Source organism: Bidens hawaiensis, unplaced genomic scaffold (assembly GCF_021521415.1).
Source record: "Bidens hawaiensis isolate Kalapana, Puna unplaced genomic scaffold, B.hawaiensis_p1.1 tig00022510_1, whole genome shotgun sequence".
In the NCBI taxonomy this organism is placed as follows: Eukaryota; Viridiplantae; Streptophyta; class Magnoliopsida; order Asterales; family Asteraceae; genus Bidens; species Bidens hawaiensis.
In genome coordinates, this window is record NW_027493504.1 from 205,925 (window position 1) to 224,023 (window position 18,099).

Sequence of the window (18,099 nt, forward strand, 5' to 3'; positions counted from 1 at the left end):
AAGTCATTGTGTTATACGTATTCACCATTATGTCTTACGTTTTATGTCATTGTGTTATACGTATTCACTATTGTGTTTTACGTTTCAAGTTATTCTGCAACATGTATTAATCATTGTGTTTTATGTATTAGATAATTTGGTGTTATTTTATCATTATTTTTACATATTATTATTGCACAACGGTGTTATTAGTATTTAAAAAAGACACAATGATAAGCGAAAAGACACAGTGGTGTGCGAAAAGACACAATCACGAAAAAAAGACACAATGATAATCGAAAAGACAAAATGGTGTACGAAAAGACACAATGACGAAAAAACACAATGACTAAAAAAAGACACAATGATAATCGAAAAGACGCAATGGTGTGCGAAAAGACACAATGACAAAAAAAAACACAATAACGAAAAAACACAATTACGAAAAAAGACACAATGGTGTGCGAAAAAACACAATGATGTGATTTTTGTTTTAAGTTTATTTTATATAACAAAAACCAAACTCATATTAAAGATAAAAAACGCTTGTTATTATGATGAATTTTTTTTTATAAAAAAAATATCATACGAAAAAATTATAGGCGTTCTAAAATGATGAGAGTATTAACATGTGCATTGCATGTTGAGAGAAAAATGTGTACAATTGTCTCAATACCCTTTTCCTTTTGGTCCCCACTTGACACATATCAATTATTTATGGTTTCTCACACTTCTTATTTTTGTTACTCTTTATAGAATAACTTGACATACTTTATATCATCGTGAATTATATTAATTCAACTTTATAAAAGGTGTATTCCATTCGAAAGTACTATTTTTAATTTAATTCAACTTTTTTTTACCTTTTTATATTATATTAACTCCTTAAGCGAAAATGTTATAAACTAATAACCGAAATTTAGTTTGTTTCAATCAAGTCACTCGTATATTTTTTATGCCTCAATTAGGTTACTCAATTGTGTTTTATAAGTTACAACAATATGGACAATTACTATATTATCTTAAGTGATATATATACTAATAAAAAATAATAAAACGTTGATTTTAATGACAATTTAGTTTTTTATGGATATATATAATATAAAACTAAAAAATCATAGTACTTGAAGTCTCAGGGAAAGTTGACAGACTTAAATGATACACACTAAAGTTTGGCTTAACTAATGAAAGAAAAATTGAAAGTTAAGTAATCTAATTGAGAAAAAAAAATTAAATAACTTAATTGAAATGAACTTAAAATCTAAACTTGGTTACTATTTTATAGTGTTAAGGGTGAGTTAAAATAAAAAGAAATAGTTTTCTAGGAAGAGTAAGAATAAATCTAGGCCCTTGGATCTAGAATCTAGTGGTTGAGACTGGTAGTTTTCAAAATAGCAAATAGTTTTCTAGGATCAAGGATTTAGGCTGCATAGTTTCCTAACTCTAAATTTTATACTCTTCCTACTCTTCCTACAAAACTATGTATTTTTATTTTAACCCTTTTATATAGTTATTATCTTTTTTTCAAGCACACAACTCTTTTTGTCCTATATAAGCATTTTCTTAAGAAATATGGTTTCTATACAAAGTGAATTTGTACATTGCATATTTGATCATTCTTAAATATAAACTGAACTCATAAATTTTGTTTTGTCAATATATGACTATGAAGTAAAATTATATCTAATTGATTGGGTACACATAAATAGAGATATTTATGATAAACATGTTGAACTGCTCATGATAGTTTTAATATGTTTTTACTAATAGTATAATTTGAATTTTGAAGACATGAAATACTTAACAATTCATGCGAGTAAAATACCCTATTGTTGTCCATATAGATGGTTTATTTATAAGGGTTGATATCATTTAAGAACTCTAGAAAAATTAAGAACTTTTAGGAATTCTAAACAATCAAACATTTTTCTAAATTTTTTTATATACTAACATTATTTAAGAGTAGTTTTATCTTATTTTATATAAAAAATTTTGTTTACATATATTACAAGTTTACATATGTGTAAAATTTATGTACTACCAAATTTACATAGGTGTAAAATAAAACATAGATATGTGTAACAACTAATTTTCAAAATTATAATCATAAATATAGATATAAATAAAGATAAAACTATACTCAAATGATATCAACATACAAAAATTTTTATAAAAAACGTTAGGTTTCAAGAATTCCTTAAAGTTCTTAAATAATTTAACAATTCTGTAATGAAATTCATCCTTATTTATAATACTTAATTACACTTCTATGTAGTAAAATAATATTTATATTATGATTTTGAGCCTAGATTTTTTTATATCACATTTGGTTGTTGACACAAACTAATATTAAACTTTCATATACAAACTTTTAAGAAATAATCAAAATATCTTTCTTATTAAAAACAAACAAAAATTTATGAAAATAAATTACCCCTAACCCCGGTCCTTTTCCCTTCCCATCTTTCAATCCACTCCTCTAATCACCCCTCGGCCGGTCACCTCTCTCCCGAGTGCAACCTCTGACCACCCCCACCCCAGTCTCACCTCTCTAAAAACCATATGACTCATAAATCCAGTTTATAGAGTTCACCATGCTTCTTTTGTCAATAGCTTTTGGAAGACAAAGATTAATGGATGAGAAAAAGGGCGGCATTAAGTTAAAAATTATTACTACTATATGTATTATTTTTTAAGTATAAAGAGTAAAATGGTACTTCAAGAAACTGTAACTAGAACTTAGAAGGCGTTTTAAAGTCGCTTGATGTCAAGACCGCATGTTAGGATTGAACGAAAAGCGAGAATTGCAAACCTTCAAAGAAAAATTAAAATATGATATAAATATATTTAATAAACTCATAATAAAATATTAAAAAGTGACGTGTGTCCATATTAATATACAGTAAAATAAAATTAATCATGAATCTAACAACAATAAATTCTACTTTTCAAAGTAAACAAAGTCATTACATTGGATTAAAATAAAAATAAAAAACTACTATTATAATAAATAAAAATGATGATTGTGCCATATAGCACCTAATTGACCTATTTTTGTGTCAAGTGGCACACTTATCTTTTAACTTTTAATTAATTCATAATTTTCCTAACTTAAAAAAAAATCAATTAAAACCTTCCTTAAAAGCTTCATCTCTGTATCACATCAGACGTTCGAAACCCTAATGAGATAGAAATTGACGTCAACATTGTTTGCACACCAAAATTTGATTTTCAAATCGCTATGTTTCAAACCCATGCATGTTTATATTGTTTAAAAATACCACAAATACCTATTCCATTAATTTCATACTCCAAAGTCCAAATCCCTATTCCAATCAGTTATCAAATCTTTATTTCCTCCCAAATTCCTATTCCGATTCTATGCAACACTAATACTACCCCAAAGATGTATTTTCCAATTGAAGTATATGATAGAAACCGATTATTTATTCGATTAACGCCTCCATATGTCGCTTTATTGTATGTTCACTTTTGAATGGGATGGCTTTTCCAAAAACTGATTGGGAAAGGGCGTATGCGCCTGTTCATTGTTTATTAAGCAACAGAAGTTAGTTTGTTTTTACTTCAATTACTGGGTCGATTGGTTCTATTGATTGGATCCTCAGGTAGGTACTTGAATGATGAAAGATAATTTAATTTTATTGTCATATGCATTGACAGATACACGTTTTTGATCGATCAATGAGGCCAAGTTATTTCAGATTTGTTCTCCGTCTACACAGAAATTAACTCGTAAACATCGTTATTTAGTTATTATTTACTTTATATAATTTTTATATGAATGAAAAACTTGGATTAATTATAATTATTTATATTTAATTTAGGTTTTACGGACTAAATATGCATAATTTTCTAATCAGTATAACAATTTTTCAAAATAGTTATTGTTGTATTTGTTAATTTATCAATTAACAATTTCCAGTTGATCTATACTTATAGTATTTTGATAGAAGTTTTTCAATTGTGAAGCATGAAAAAATGTGAGAGAAAAAAATTAATAACTTCAATGGATCATTGGATCTAAGTTTTTTTGGCAATAAAGTTATTGACATAAAGAAGATTTTGATTTATATTTTATTGTGGTAAGAAAGTAGAATCTACCCGGAGTGTTATAGTAAATTGTCATTTTATTTTAGACAAATGCAACTCAAGGTATAAATATAACATTTTTTTTAACTTACTCTACTATTGTATATTTGAGTAGTAACATACACAAATTTCTTAAAAATATTTTATGTTTTTGTTAGTATTATTAACCTTCATGATTAATGAGAAACCAGGAGTCTATATATTATGTATCGGAGATTGTTTTGAAGAAAAAAAAGAAATACGAAAGTTGGACAATTAGAAGATGAAAAATTGGAAAAACATGTCAAAAAGTGATAATTTTGTTTTTAGGAACCCTAAATAAGATATAAATTTTAGCATTTTAATTTTTCAACCCGTGTAACACATAGGATTTTTAACCTAGTAAACAATAAACAAAAACATATAGAACCGTTGAAGAAAGAGGCGAATTGATGAGCTTAGGTTGGGTTGGTTGGTTGGTTAGGCTTTTGAGACCCAACATAACATAATAATCGAAAATCTTCCCACCTTATTATAAAAAAGTTAAACCCCCAAAACACAAACAGTTACAACACCATCTCTGTTTGATTTGATTTCATATTCATTTAAGTTGGACAGACAAAAAGACAAAACACCAAACAGTTGCAACAACCAACACGCATCATCGAGTTTCGTTTGATATCATTGCTTTTCTTCTTTACTAGAATAATTAATTCTTTCCAACTTACATCCATCCGATTCATTCATTTTACCCTAGGGTTCGGTTATTATATCTGAAACTGGGTTCGTTTGATTAACCCTGGTTCATATATTGACTCGTCTTCAAAGGTTGATTATTGGTGGTTGATATGGGTTTGTGATCATCTGGGATTCTTTGACTTGCAGGTAAACTATTTTCAATGCGCACAAACTGTTTGTTTAAATGCCTCTCTCAATATATTTTTCAAAAACAAGCGATTTTAGTGGTGTATCTTTAATGTTCATTAATCATTCATAATTAATTATTAATAAAAAAAGTACATAAGTTAGTTGTTCTTTATAATTTATATACTTGAAGAATATTCACAAAACTTCATCATCTTTTTGTTGATTAATATTAAACTGGAGGCTTACATTGTCTAAGTTTAAAGATAATCATCAAATTACTTGCTGTCTTCTGATTATTCTTTTGTTTTGATGATGAATCTTCAAAATCAAGTACTGGCCGCTTTGATTTAAATAACCTATGATCGAGAAACAACACACGGTCAATAATGTCAGAAGAAACAAGTACAGGCGCATCTTTAAAAGAAGCTATTTTCACTCAACAACAACTTTTGCAAAAGCTTTACAATGAGTTAGAAGTTGAAAGGGAGTTTTCTGCTACCGCAGCCAGTGAAGCGTTAGCGATGATATTACGGCTTCAAGGAGAAAAGGCTGCTGTGAAAATGGAATCCGAGCATTATAAACGACTAGCAGAGGAAAAAATATACCATGCTGAAGAATCCATGGAAATATTTGAAGAATTAATTCACCAAAAAGAAATGGAAATTGCTAATTTGGATTATCAAGTTCAAGCCTATAGATACAAACTATCAAGCTTAGGGCTTGAAGATAGTGGACTGCACGAAACAAAATTTCCCGAGAGTTTGTTGCAGATTGGTGAAAAAGAAACGAGCCCCGAGAGTCTTTTGCGAAGAAACTCTGCGCCGCCAAAACTTTTTAAAATGGCTTATTTGAAAAGGATTAATCTTGAAAGGAATCGATCAGTTAGTCCAGAGTCTGATATTGAACGGTCGGATGAAAGTCATCATAATTTGGATTCGGATAAACAAACATACTGGGAACAGATTCGGAAGTTAGATAAGATAGTTGAAGAGATGACAAAAGAATCAGAAAATGGCCAAAAGCAACAAAAGTCAACGGATGAGATGGTTTTAGATGCTTGTAATTTGAGTGTGCTTGACGTGTTTGAAGTCCCTGAAACCAATGAGAATCTTGATATCGGGAAATCAATCTTGGAAGATGAAAACAAAATTGAAAAAGTTTCAACCTTTATAGAAGATCAAGATTCTATAAAATCATTTGAAAAAACATTGTTTTTGAATAAAAAAGATAATATTGTTGTTGATTGTCGTATGGCGGTTAATGTTGTGGAAGGTGAAGGGTCATCTCAACAAGTGAGTACAAGTGAGATAACCGAGGGTGATGCTAATGTTAGGTCTCGAGAGCCTGTTATAATTAGAGGAAGGGAAGATGAAATGTTGAAATTGTTGTATGAGATAAACAGGAAATTAGATTGTATACAAGCTGCAAATGAAAATGGTAAAATTGAAGAAGCGAAACCGTCTTCAAACTATGACTTACCTATGCTTCAACTTCAAGAGGTATTATCACATTTTCTTTAATCTTTTATCTTTATATGCATTTGTAATAAGTATTGTGTTTGTCGTAATGTATGCACAGGCAATGCTGCATTTTTGGATGTGATGTGAATAGCCGGCTTTCTAATTGATGACTTGATAAATGCTACCGTGTAAGCGTTTTTGTTTCTAACAATGTGGTTTGGTGTGTATGGTGATTGGCGAGTAATTGGTGTGATTTGATTAACTGGTAGCGGTGTATATTTGTATGTGCTTTACATATATACTTGTACAGAAAAGTGAAAAAGGATGTGGAATGTATTTGGACAATTGGACTTGAAGTTGTAACTGGTATTGAAAGTTAATCTAGTGATGGTTGGATTTGTCACTTTTAACTACTAGTGCACAGTAATGCATAAGGTGGCTTAATTTTGTGAATCATTGTATTCGGTTTGTTATTGGAACAGAGCTTCGTATTTAGGACCCGATAATATTTTGATTACATGTCAATCAATGTTTGTTAAAGTTGATACACATGTTACTGCTTTTAATTGTGGCATGGATACTAAAATTTGGAATGCCGAGCTGTTCCATAAACTGATCAATGATCAATACGTGGAGGATGCTGAAACTCCTACGGGTTTTGATTGATGAGTGACAAATAACGTAATTAATGGATTCATACACGGATAGTTGGGAGTGTGAAAGTGTAGAAGACGTAAAGAAACGACAGTAAATCCAACTTCATTTTAAAGTTTTTTTTGTTTTTTTAATTTTCATTTAATAAGCAAATCGCGAGTTGCAGCCAATTCATGTGGTTGATTGTCACATTTGATTACTTAACTGTCGTATTTAATTTCTTAGTCGTATCGTAAATTGATGACATATGGTTAGAATCTCTAATAAAAGCAACATATCGTGACCTTGAAAACTCATTCTATCTCTTACATGCCACAAACTGCAATTCCGTTATGGGATGATAATCCGTGGTCAAAGCCGATGAATCTCGATGATATGTCACATTATGATATAGAGTATTCGAATTTGTTTATCGTTTCTTTTCCTTTTCAATTTAGCAACATCTGTAAATATATTACCACATTGACTTCCTCCAGATGGTTACACTAATACTTTGATTGGTTACTAACTAGGTTAGTTACCAAAAAAGTATTTTTAAATAATAACATAATGTGAAATACCAAAAAAATGTATCGCAGATATAAAGATATATTATACAGTAAAAAAATTACACATTACGCAATTTTGAAATATAAAGTTGTTAGAAAATTCATAAATCATAAATTATTTATTTGTTATTTTCTATATCAAAACTTAGTTGTAAATGACAACTTTTTTAAACCAACTCGTTGACCAAAACTCATTCTAATCCTAAAGTATTTTGACATGAACAATGTTTGATACTTTAATCGGTTAAAGAAACTCACCTGTTTCGTATTGATTACTTATAAAAATCTAATGTTAATAACTAATGCAATACATTTTATATTAAACAAATTAACATATTTATGATGATATTAATTGTTTTAAATTATAATGGAATTATTAAAAATTGAAAATGAAATATTAAAAGGAGAAATGTAGTTAATGTGAGAGAGATGAAGGAAAATTAATGGACTAAAACCGCATATTTCGATAAACCATAGGGACAAAAACCCCAGTTCACTCAATAATAATAGATTGAAAGAAAAAGATAAAATATAAAACTATTAATAAAAAAAAGATAAATATATTTAACATGAGAGAAATGGGAAAATTTTGTAATGATCACTCATGTGTAATGGCATATGGCATTAAGACCCGTGTAGAACACGAGTTAGAATAAATAAATTTGTTTAGATAATACCACAATGTAATATGTCAAATGATATAATGATATAATATATTGTAGAATAAATTACATATTACACAATACAGAAATAAAAACTTGTTGAAAATTAATAAATCTCTAAATATTTTTTTGTATACAATATTTGTAATTTTAACCTACATATCAAAATTAGCAGTTTCGTTTTGTTTTTTATTTCAACTTTAGATAATGAAACACATCGCTTACCATGCGTTACAAACAAATTGTCTCAAAAACAAATCAAACCATCTATACAGTGATTGACTTTAACTTTTATTAATTTTCATTGCAAAACAAATATAAAGTTAAAATTTCTTTATTTGAAATTAATTATTTTATCTAAATCAACGTGAAAATTTGTTACTTATAAAAGCTTAATATTAATAACTAATACAACATATTTATATAAAACTAAATAATATATCTATGTATTAAAATTTTAAATTAAAAAATAGTTATTAATAAGAGAAAATAATTGATTAAGAAGGAAAAAAAGAGTTAAATATAAAATTATTAATAAAAAAAGAAATGCATTTAATAAGAGAGAGAAGTGGAAAAATTTTGTAAGAAACTATCTTAGGCCGAGTGTATTGGGCGACACTTTGGGCGAAAATGGGGCGATAAGTTGGAGGAACACCGCCCCCCAGGCGATATTGGGGCGAAAAGGGGCGGGGGCGGGATCTATTTCTCGCCCTGCATGTCTGTTGTTTTGTTTGTTTATATTATTATTATATATATGTGTGTGTAAGATATATATATATATATATATATATATATATTACTATTGTAGCTCCTACACTATTACACTCCAAAAACAAATTCTCACCCCTTGCTGACTGGGCGCCACACGGCGCAAAACGCCCCAATTTGTAGCCCCTCCACTACGCATAGCCTTATGTGATATCATTTGGCATTAAAAACCTTTATTTATTATATAGTATAGATTAAGTAAATGATTAGAACAAACTCCAAATAATTAACATAAAACTTACTCGCAATAAACTATAAATAGAAATCGTATCTAATATTTTGATTGGTTACTAACTAAAAAACCCATAGGAGTTTCAGCATCCTCCACGTATTGATCATTGATTGGTGGAGAAACCCGAGTGGCGAGTACGACAATTGAAATGGAGGAATGGTAAAGATGTTTTTATATTGTTAATGCCATTGATTGGAATCAAGGGTTAGACTCTTGGGAGTGGTAGGAGTCGGACAACTCATTTAAGTGGTTGATCATTTAAAGTCAGGATACTAGCAATAATTACATCGTGAAATGGAGTAAGTTGGAATTAGGAAAAAGGAGCGTACCAATTACAAGTCGTTTATGCGCACCTTATGCGAGTATAGATGGGAATCAGCTGATCGCGTTTTCACGGGTTGCGAGATTGCAGCGGTGATTTGGGAAAATAAAAATCAATGGTGTAAAGTTTTGCCGCCAATTTATGAGTTCATGGTTAGAGACTTGCTTGACCTTTCCAAAACGATGGATTTAGAGGTGCGAGAGATGAGGTGTTCCACGAAATAATTATTATTACATCAGTGGCGGATCTAGACTCGAAATCGAGCCGGAGCGCTCAAATTTTTTTCCCCATATATAATACAATGTTAACGAGATAGACATAAAGAACACGACAGCAAATAAATTTAAACTAACCAAGTTAACGAACCAACAGTGGCGGATCTAGGTTGGGCTGTAAATATCTCCTCTTAGGTTTTTGATAGCTTGAAACCGAGTCATTGCATCTTCTTCATTTACTTTATCAAACGTTTCTCTTTCGACCGCACAAACTAAAGCATTGTTCAAATACACATTACTCATTCGATTGCGCAAATATGTCTTGATAAGCTTCATTTTAGAGAAACATCTTTCAACGGTTGCAGTTGCAACCGGTAAAACCAATGCTAGCTGCAATATCCGATAAACCAAAGGAAAAGTTGTGTGTTTTCCGGTTTCCACCATTACACGAGCAAGATCACCCATTCCACCAAGTTTTGCAAATTTATCATCTTCCTTTAAAGTGTAATAAAATGTCGTAAGATCACCCGGAATACACCCTCTTTCTCGTTAGTAAAATCATTCAGATACATCTCTGAAAAAGCCACTATCTTAGATATGTCAAACTTGGAAAACGAATCATAAGGATTTAAACCCGACATATTTTCTAACAAAGTAGTTGAGACCTCACTAAATCTATTTCCAAGTTCTTGAATTTGCATATCCAAGAACGTATTAAAAACTTCAGCCTCAAAATGATGTCGATTAGTAATGGCATACTTCCGATTTCTTTGATTACCATAACTTTCCTCCATATCTAAATCTTAATCTTGTTTTTTTTCACAAAAGATGTAACTTTTGCCAACATCTTGTTAAATCCGTTTTTTCTTAAATTATTCAATGCTCGATTTGTCCCGCTTATCAACTTAGACGCTTCCAACAAATCTTGACTCTTTTTGAAGATGTTTTGATAAAGCATTTGTGAGGCCTAAAATTTCGTTCAACAAGTGTATATAAAACACAAATTCAAGAGTCTTAAAATATGATAGAATACCTTTCGCGTTAACTTTTTGTTGCACGTTATCTCCATCTAATTTAATAAATTGAAGCACCTCAACAACTTCCGGGAATAATTTTAACAAACTTGTGATTGTTCTATGATGAGAACCCCATCGCGTGTCTCCGGCTCGTGCAAGGGAAACCTCTTGATTTAATCATTTTCCTGTTTTAATCTCACCAAGAAGAATTTCATTTTCACCCTCTCACATTTTAACTCCAACATCATATCTTTTCTTTTGCAAGAAGTACCAACCGTATTAACAACCATGCCAAGAGATTCATAAAATTCTTTAACACCGGTATGTTTTTTTGCAACAGCCACAATCACTAACTGGGTTAATGGGTTTTTTTGTTTGGGCTTTATCTATTAATTGGGTTTAAAACATATATTAGTTGGGCTTAAAATCTTAGCCGGAACATTATTATTTTCCAGCCGTAACGAAACATGAAAATCGACCAAATTTTTTTTTTTACACTACCGTAAAAGTTTGAGCCGTAGCGGAGGCTACGGCTCGGCATAAGGTATGTCCGCCCCTATATTACATGCTGGAGAATATGGAAAACAAGAAATGAGAAAAAAACATTTTATCACTCGTGTAACATGTCATGACAAAAAAATCATTTACCAAAAATATGATTTATGATATACTTCCTTCGTCCCATTATAAGTGTCCACATTTTTTTTATTTCTCCCATTACAAGTGTCCACTTTCAAAATTTATTAGCCAATTTCCAAGTTTACCCTTAAACACACACAACTAACATTAATAAACAATATTAATGGACCCACTTTTTAAGGGTATTATTGTCATTTGGTAAGGAAAAAAAGTAATCATTCCATCCACCTTAAACTTTGTGTTTTTCAAACATTGACACTTATAATATGACGGAGGGAGTACTTTGTAATAAGCATTAGAGCAAATTGCGGTTTTCGTCCATGTGATTTGTCCAAATCTACGATTTTAGTCCAATCGTTTTAAATTTGCGATTTTTGTCCCTATGGTTTCATTTCACCTGCAATTAAACCCGAATTAATTAACCTCGTTAAGTTTGATCATTAAACCCAGCCCCTCGTTAATTAACCGAATTAATTACCCTTCATGTGTGGGCCAATTTTTTCTTTTTAACCCCAAAACACACCCAGCCCCTCACGTGAGAGGGGGGGGGGGGGGCTTGCGAATTACAGTTGGGGTTTATTGGAGAGAAAATGGACAAAAATGTCCCTCACGTGAGGGGCACGCTGATGGGTTTAACAATCAGACTTAACGGGGCTAACGAATTAAGGTTTAATTGCAGGTGAAATGAAACCACATGGACGAAAACCACAAATTTAAAACTATTGGACTAAAATTGCAGATTTAGACAAATTACAGAAACAAAAACCACTGTCCACTCTAAGTAGGGATGGCAAAAAAAACCAAACCCGATGGGGAAAACCGAAACCCGCCCCGAACGGGGCGGGTTCGGGGACACTTAATCGGGGACGGGTCCGGGTTCGGGGTTTCCCCGTTTAAGTTAATCGGGTTCGGGGCGGGTATGGTATAGCCTGTACCCGCCCCGTATACCCGCCCCGTATACCCGTTTAAAACCCGTTTAATTAAATATAATTTTTATATTTATATATAATATATTATTTATTATTTATTTTCCCAATAAGGCTGCCTAACCCATTTTCCCGTATACCCGTTTAAAACCAGTTTCCTACTTTCCCATTTGGCCATTTACCCTAACCCTAGAACAACCTCCCGCCCGCACGCCGCCGCGCATCTCTGATCTCACAGCCCGACTCGCCATTCTGCAGTCGCCGTTCCCCATTCTGCAGTCGCCGGACTCGCCATTCTGCAGTGAGTAGGCACAGCCCGTTCCCCATTCTGCAGTTAGGTCAACACTCACTAACTCATTGTTCATTCTATTAGATCATTGACGGTTGTAAGTTATGCTTTGTGTATTGTATTAAGTGCATTGACTGTTGTGAAGCATGCTTGTGTATTGTATTAAGTGCATTGACTGTTGTGAAGCATGCTTGTGTATAAGTGTATTGTATTAAGTGCATTGACTGTTGTGAAGCATGCTTTGTGTTTTGATTGCGATGCTAAGAACATTTTCATTTTCATAATTATTCGTAGGATTTATGGAAGGACACACACAACAACCACAAACATCTCCGGGTGATAACTCACAAGCCGATAGCAATAACTGTATGAACCAATCTTCACCAAATACAAGCAATGAAGGTCCATCACACACAACCACAGGAGAGCAAACCCAAACCCCAACCCAAAATGATGATAGCAACATGGGTTCTAGGAAGCGAAAACTTACGTCAATTGTATGGAACCACTTCGAGAAGATGACGATCAATGGTGAAGACAAGGCGGAGTGCCACTATTGCAAGAGAAAATTAGGAGCTAAGAGTGAGAATGGAACACGCCACTTACTTGATCATTATAACAAATTTTGTCCAAAACGAAATCAAAGAGATATACGTCAACAAGTATTGGGGATGGGACAAAAAACAACCGACGGACAAACAAATCTAACTTGTTTAAACTTTGATCCCGACAAGTCAAGGAAAGATCTAGCCGAGATGGTTATTGTTCATGAATATCCTCTTGTGATTGTTGAACATCATAAATTTAGAAAGTTTGTGACCGGACTACAACCTTTATTTAAGGTTCCATCACGAAATACCTTAAAGAGTGATATTTTGAAGATTTATGACTTTCAAAAAGAAAAGACAATGGGGTATGTTTCATTAATTATTTGGTTTTAATATAATTAGTTATTACTTAATTGCCTTTTAATTTATATCTTTGATTTATTAAAGGATCTTGGAGAAAAATCAAAGCCGGATTGCAATTACCACGGATATGTGGACATCAGGTAATCAAAAGAAAGGTTTCATGTCAATTACCGCACATCTAATTGACGAGAAATGGGAAATGCAAAGCCGAATAATGAGGTATACTTCAAAATTTGTTTTATTAATTGCCACTTTAATATGTTGAATGTTTTATCAAATGTACTTTTACTAGGTTTATTTATGTACCTTCTCCACATACTGCTGAAGTTCTTGCTGAGGTGTTATATCAATCAATGTGTGATTGGAATATTGATAGAAAGATATCAACAGTAACAGTTGGTAATTGCAGCACTAATGATTTAATGATTCACTATTTATTGGATAAGTTGTCTTTAAGCTCTTTGATTCTAGGTGGGGAGTTGTTTCATATGCGATGTTGTGCGCACATATTGAACTTAATAGTTCAAGATGGTTTATCTGTCATTGGTGAAGGAATCGAAAGAATTAGAGAGAGTGTTGTTTTTTGGACGGGAACACAAAAAAGAGTAGAAAAGTTTGAGGAAGCTGCTCGTCATTTAGCAATAGATTGTTCAAAAAAGTTACCTCTTGATTGCAAAACACGTTGGAATTCGACATATCTAATGTTGAAAGTCGCTATTCTTTACAAGGAAGTTTTCAAACGTTTAAAGCAAAGAGAAACCCAATATAAAACTTTGCCAACTGAAAGAGATTGGGAATTAGGTTCAAGCATTTGTGATAAGTTGAGTTTGTTTTATGAGCTGACTTTGATGTTCTCGGGTACTAAATATCCGACAGCGAATGTCTTTTTTCCATCAATATGTGAAATTAAATCTTCTTTGGGTATATGGAAAGAAGATCGAGACCCTATGATCAAGATGATGGCAGAGAAGATGATTGTTAAGTTTGATAAATATTGGTCGGTTATTCATGGGGTAATGGGAGTAGCAGCAGTTTTGGATCCTCGTTACAAATTGAAAGCAATGGAGTTTGCTTTTCCAAAGATATATGGTTCTGAAAAGTCGGAGAGTGCGATAATAAAACTTAAGGAGCTTGTATATAGGTTGTTTCAAGATTATGAAAGTTACAGTCAAGGAACTTCACGGGATGATGGTGTGAGATCAAGTCAAAACAATGCGGGGGGTGGAAGATTTTTCAACGAATACTTCACATTCGTTGAAGAGGATAATCATTCGGGTATGACTTATTATTTACATTAATTTAACTTTATTCATTAATTGTATTAACTTTATTTATATATTAGGTGTCACAACGGAGCTTGATTTGTATCTACAAGAGAAAGTTTGGATAAAAGAAACTGAGATTGACCTTTTAGCTTGGTGGAAAACAAATGGTGTCAAGTACCCAAGGTTGCAAAAGATTGCTCGAGATATATTGGCGATTCCAATATCTACCGTTGCTTCCGAGTCCGCTTTTAGTACAAGTGGTAGATTGGTAAGTCCACATCGTAGCCGTCTTCATCCAAAAACATTGGAAGCGTTAATGTGCGCCCAAAGTTGGTTGTTGAATGAAATCAAAGGTAAACAAACATTTTATTTTTTATTTTTAACTTAGCTACTATATAAACTTTTGACTTTTGTGATATGAATATAGCAACTTGTTCAGAAGAATCCGAGGCATATTGCCAAACTATTGAATATGATTGTGACGATGGTATTGAGGTAATACATATATATATGGTTTATCGTTTACATTTTAATATGGTTTAACATTGATTCTTATATAGTTTCCAATTAATATGTTAATGTTTGATTATCATAGCAATCCGGCGTGACAAGTGTTTGAATGGTTGAATGGGTGCGGTATGGACGTGTAAGAAGGATCAATCATGAAGTTAATTTCCGTTGTGATGGGAGAAATAAACATTTTTATGTATTAATAATGTCTTTTGTATGTGTAATGTGTTTGGATATTGAACTTTTTGTGTATTAATATTGTATTGTAATTTTGTATCATTTTCTTACAATCGGGTTTTAAACGGTGAACCCGACGGTTAAATGGGGATCCCCACGGGGAATTTAGCCCGTTTAAAAACCATTTATGCTAGACGGGTTCCCCGAATACCCGCGGTTTTCCCCGAATCCCCGATGGGGATTCCCCGTTTAGTCCCCGCAGGTTTTTAGACGGTTTTGGTAATGGGTTTTATAAACCGGGGCGGGTATGGGATTGGCATTCCCCGCCCCGAAACCGCCCCGTTGCCATCCCTAACTCTAAGCATTATTATTTTACTATGTATTCCTTATTTCACCATATATGACCTTTGGTTTTAGCTTTTGTTTAAATTGTTTTTCACTTATAACTTTGACTATTGAATCAAATCTAAAAATGGGACTTTGACTTTGACCATCTTGTCGGATACATTATTTCATAAAGTTTTGACCAATATTTAAACACAAGGTCATATATGGTAATCAAAACAAACATAGGCACCAGCTATAAACTTTACGAAAATCTAGCTAAATCTAATATAGAATGGAGAGAATGCAAAACTCTAAAAATGTGTGTATAATTTACAGTTTGATACAAGTTTTACAAAAGCTTTACAATGAGTTAGAAATAGAAAGAGAATCCTCTGCTACTGCAGCCAGTGAAGCATTAGCAATGATATCACGCCTTCAAAGCGAAAAAGCTGCTGTGAAAATGGAATACGAGCATTATAAACGGCTAACTGAGGAACAACTATACCATGCTCAAGTATCTCTGCAAATATTTGAAGAATTAATTCACCAAAAAGAAATGGAAATTACTAATTTGGATTATCAACTTCAAGCCTATGCATACAAACTATCAAGGTTTGGCCTTGAAGATATCGGGCCCCACGAAACAAATTTTTCCGAGAGCTTGTTGCAAATAAGTGAAAAGGAAACGAGCCCCGAGAGTCTTTCGACACGAGATTCTGCACCACCAAAACTTTTGAAGTTGGATTATTTGAAAATGGGGAATCTTGAAAGGAATCGATCGGTAAGTTCAGATTCTGATATTGAACAATTAGATGAAAATAATCAAAATTTGGATTCGAATAAACAAACTCATTGCGAACGAATTTGGAAGTTAGATAAGATTGTTGAAGGGATAGCAAGAGAATCAGAAAATGGTCAAAGTCAACAAAAGTCAGCGAATGAGATGGTTTCAGATGCTTGTAATTTGTGTGTGTTTGAAGTCCCTGAAACCAAAGAAAATCTAACTACTGGGAAATCAATCTTGGAAGATGAAACAAAGGTTGAAAAAGTTTCAACCGTTATAGAAGATCAAGATCCAATGAAGTCATTTGAAAATACATTGTTTTTGAATCAAAAAGATAATAATATTGTTGTTGACTGTTGCATGGCGATTAATGTTGCGGAAAGTGAAGTGTCATCTCAACAAGTGCATACAAGTGAGATAACTGAGGGTGATATTCTTTTTAGTTCTCAAGAGCTGGTGATACTAACAGCAAGGGAAGATGAGATGTTGAAATTGTTGGATGAGATAGACAAGAAGTTGGATTGTATACAAGCTGCAAGTCAAAGGGGTACAATTGAAGTAAAGAAACCGTCTTCAAACTACGATCTACCCATGCTTCAACTTCAGGAGGTATTATAACATTTTCTTTAATCTTAATCTTTATGTGCATTTGTAATGAGTATCATGTTTAATGTATGCACAGGCAATGCTGCATTTTTGGATGTGATGTGAATAACCAGCTTTCTAACTGATGATACATTATAAAACTGAAAAGTGTTTGATTGACGGGTAGCGGTGTATATATGTTTGTGCTTTACATATATACTTGTACATAAAACTGAAAAAAGGGTTTGTTATGCATTTGGACTTGAAGTTGTAACTGGAATTGAAAGTTAGCCTAGTGGATTTGTCAGTTTAACTACTTGCGGACAGTTATGTTGGGTGGCTTATTTTGAGCATCAGTGTATTCGGTATTACATGTATAGTGGTCGAGTTTGTTATCTGCTATACTCATTATTATAATTGATTTGCTACATATCTTTAAGTTGTGAGATTATTCTAACTCTAATTTAAATATCAGGGTAGTGATAAATGTTTTATTATTATCATTAGTTGATTAGCCTTATCAATTATCATTATCCTTTTCCATGTAACCTCTCTATATAAAAAGATTTGGTTTTCTGTTATTTAGTAATAGAAAATACTATTCACCGCTATTTTCTTCGTTTTAACATTTTCAATATATGTTGAATCAAAATTTGTCAAGATTGATACACATGTTAATGGGTTTGATTGTGGTATAAATATTAAAATGTGGAATGATGAGCTATTCCACAAAGTGGTTAATGGTCCATAGGCGGAGAATGTTAAAACCCGTATGATTTTTGATTGATGAGTGATAAATAACGCAATTAGCGGATTCATCATTCATACATGGATAAATGGGAGCTTGGAAGATGGTAAAAAAGGATAATTAGTG

The 18,099-nt window shown here is 32.3% G+C and overlaps 1 protein-coding gene across 3 annotated transcripts; it reads left to right on the forward strand.

The window, feature by feature from the left end:
• The first annotated feature begins 5,275 nt into the window (after positions 1–5,275).
• On the forward strand, positions 5,276–17,366 carry LOC143565679 (uncharacterized). 3 transcript variants are annotated; one of them, XM_077052580.1, is made up of 3 exons: positions 5,276–6,268; positions 6,299–6,434; positions 6,514–6,566. In XM_077052580.1, exons 1-3 carry the CDS (start codon positions 5,322–5,324, stop codon positions 6,535–6,537), a joined length of 1,107 nt encoding a protein of 368 aa, XP_076908695.1. In that variant the 5' UTR covers positions 5,276–5,321; the 3' UTR covers positions 6,538–6,566. The 3 variants fall into 3 exon arrangements, with proteins under 3 accessions (XP_076908695.1, XP_076908694.1, XP_076908693.1); XM_077052579.1 differs by lacking the exon at positions 6,514–6,566 and adding an exon at positions 17,323–17,366 and having other exon boundaries at positions 5,279–6,434; XM_077052578.1 differs by having other exon boundaries at positions 5,279–6,434.
• The last annotated feature ends 733 nt before the right edge of the window (positions 17,367–18,099 follow it).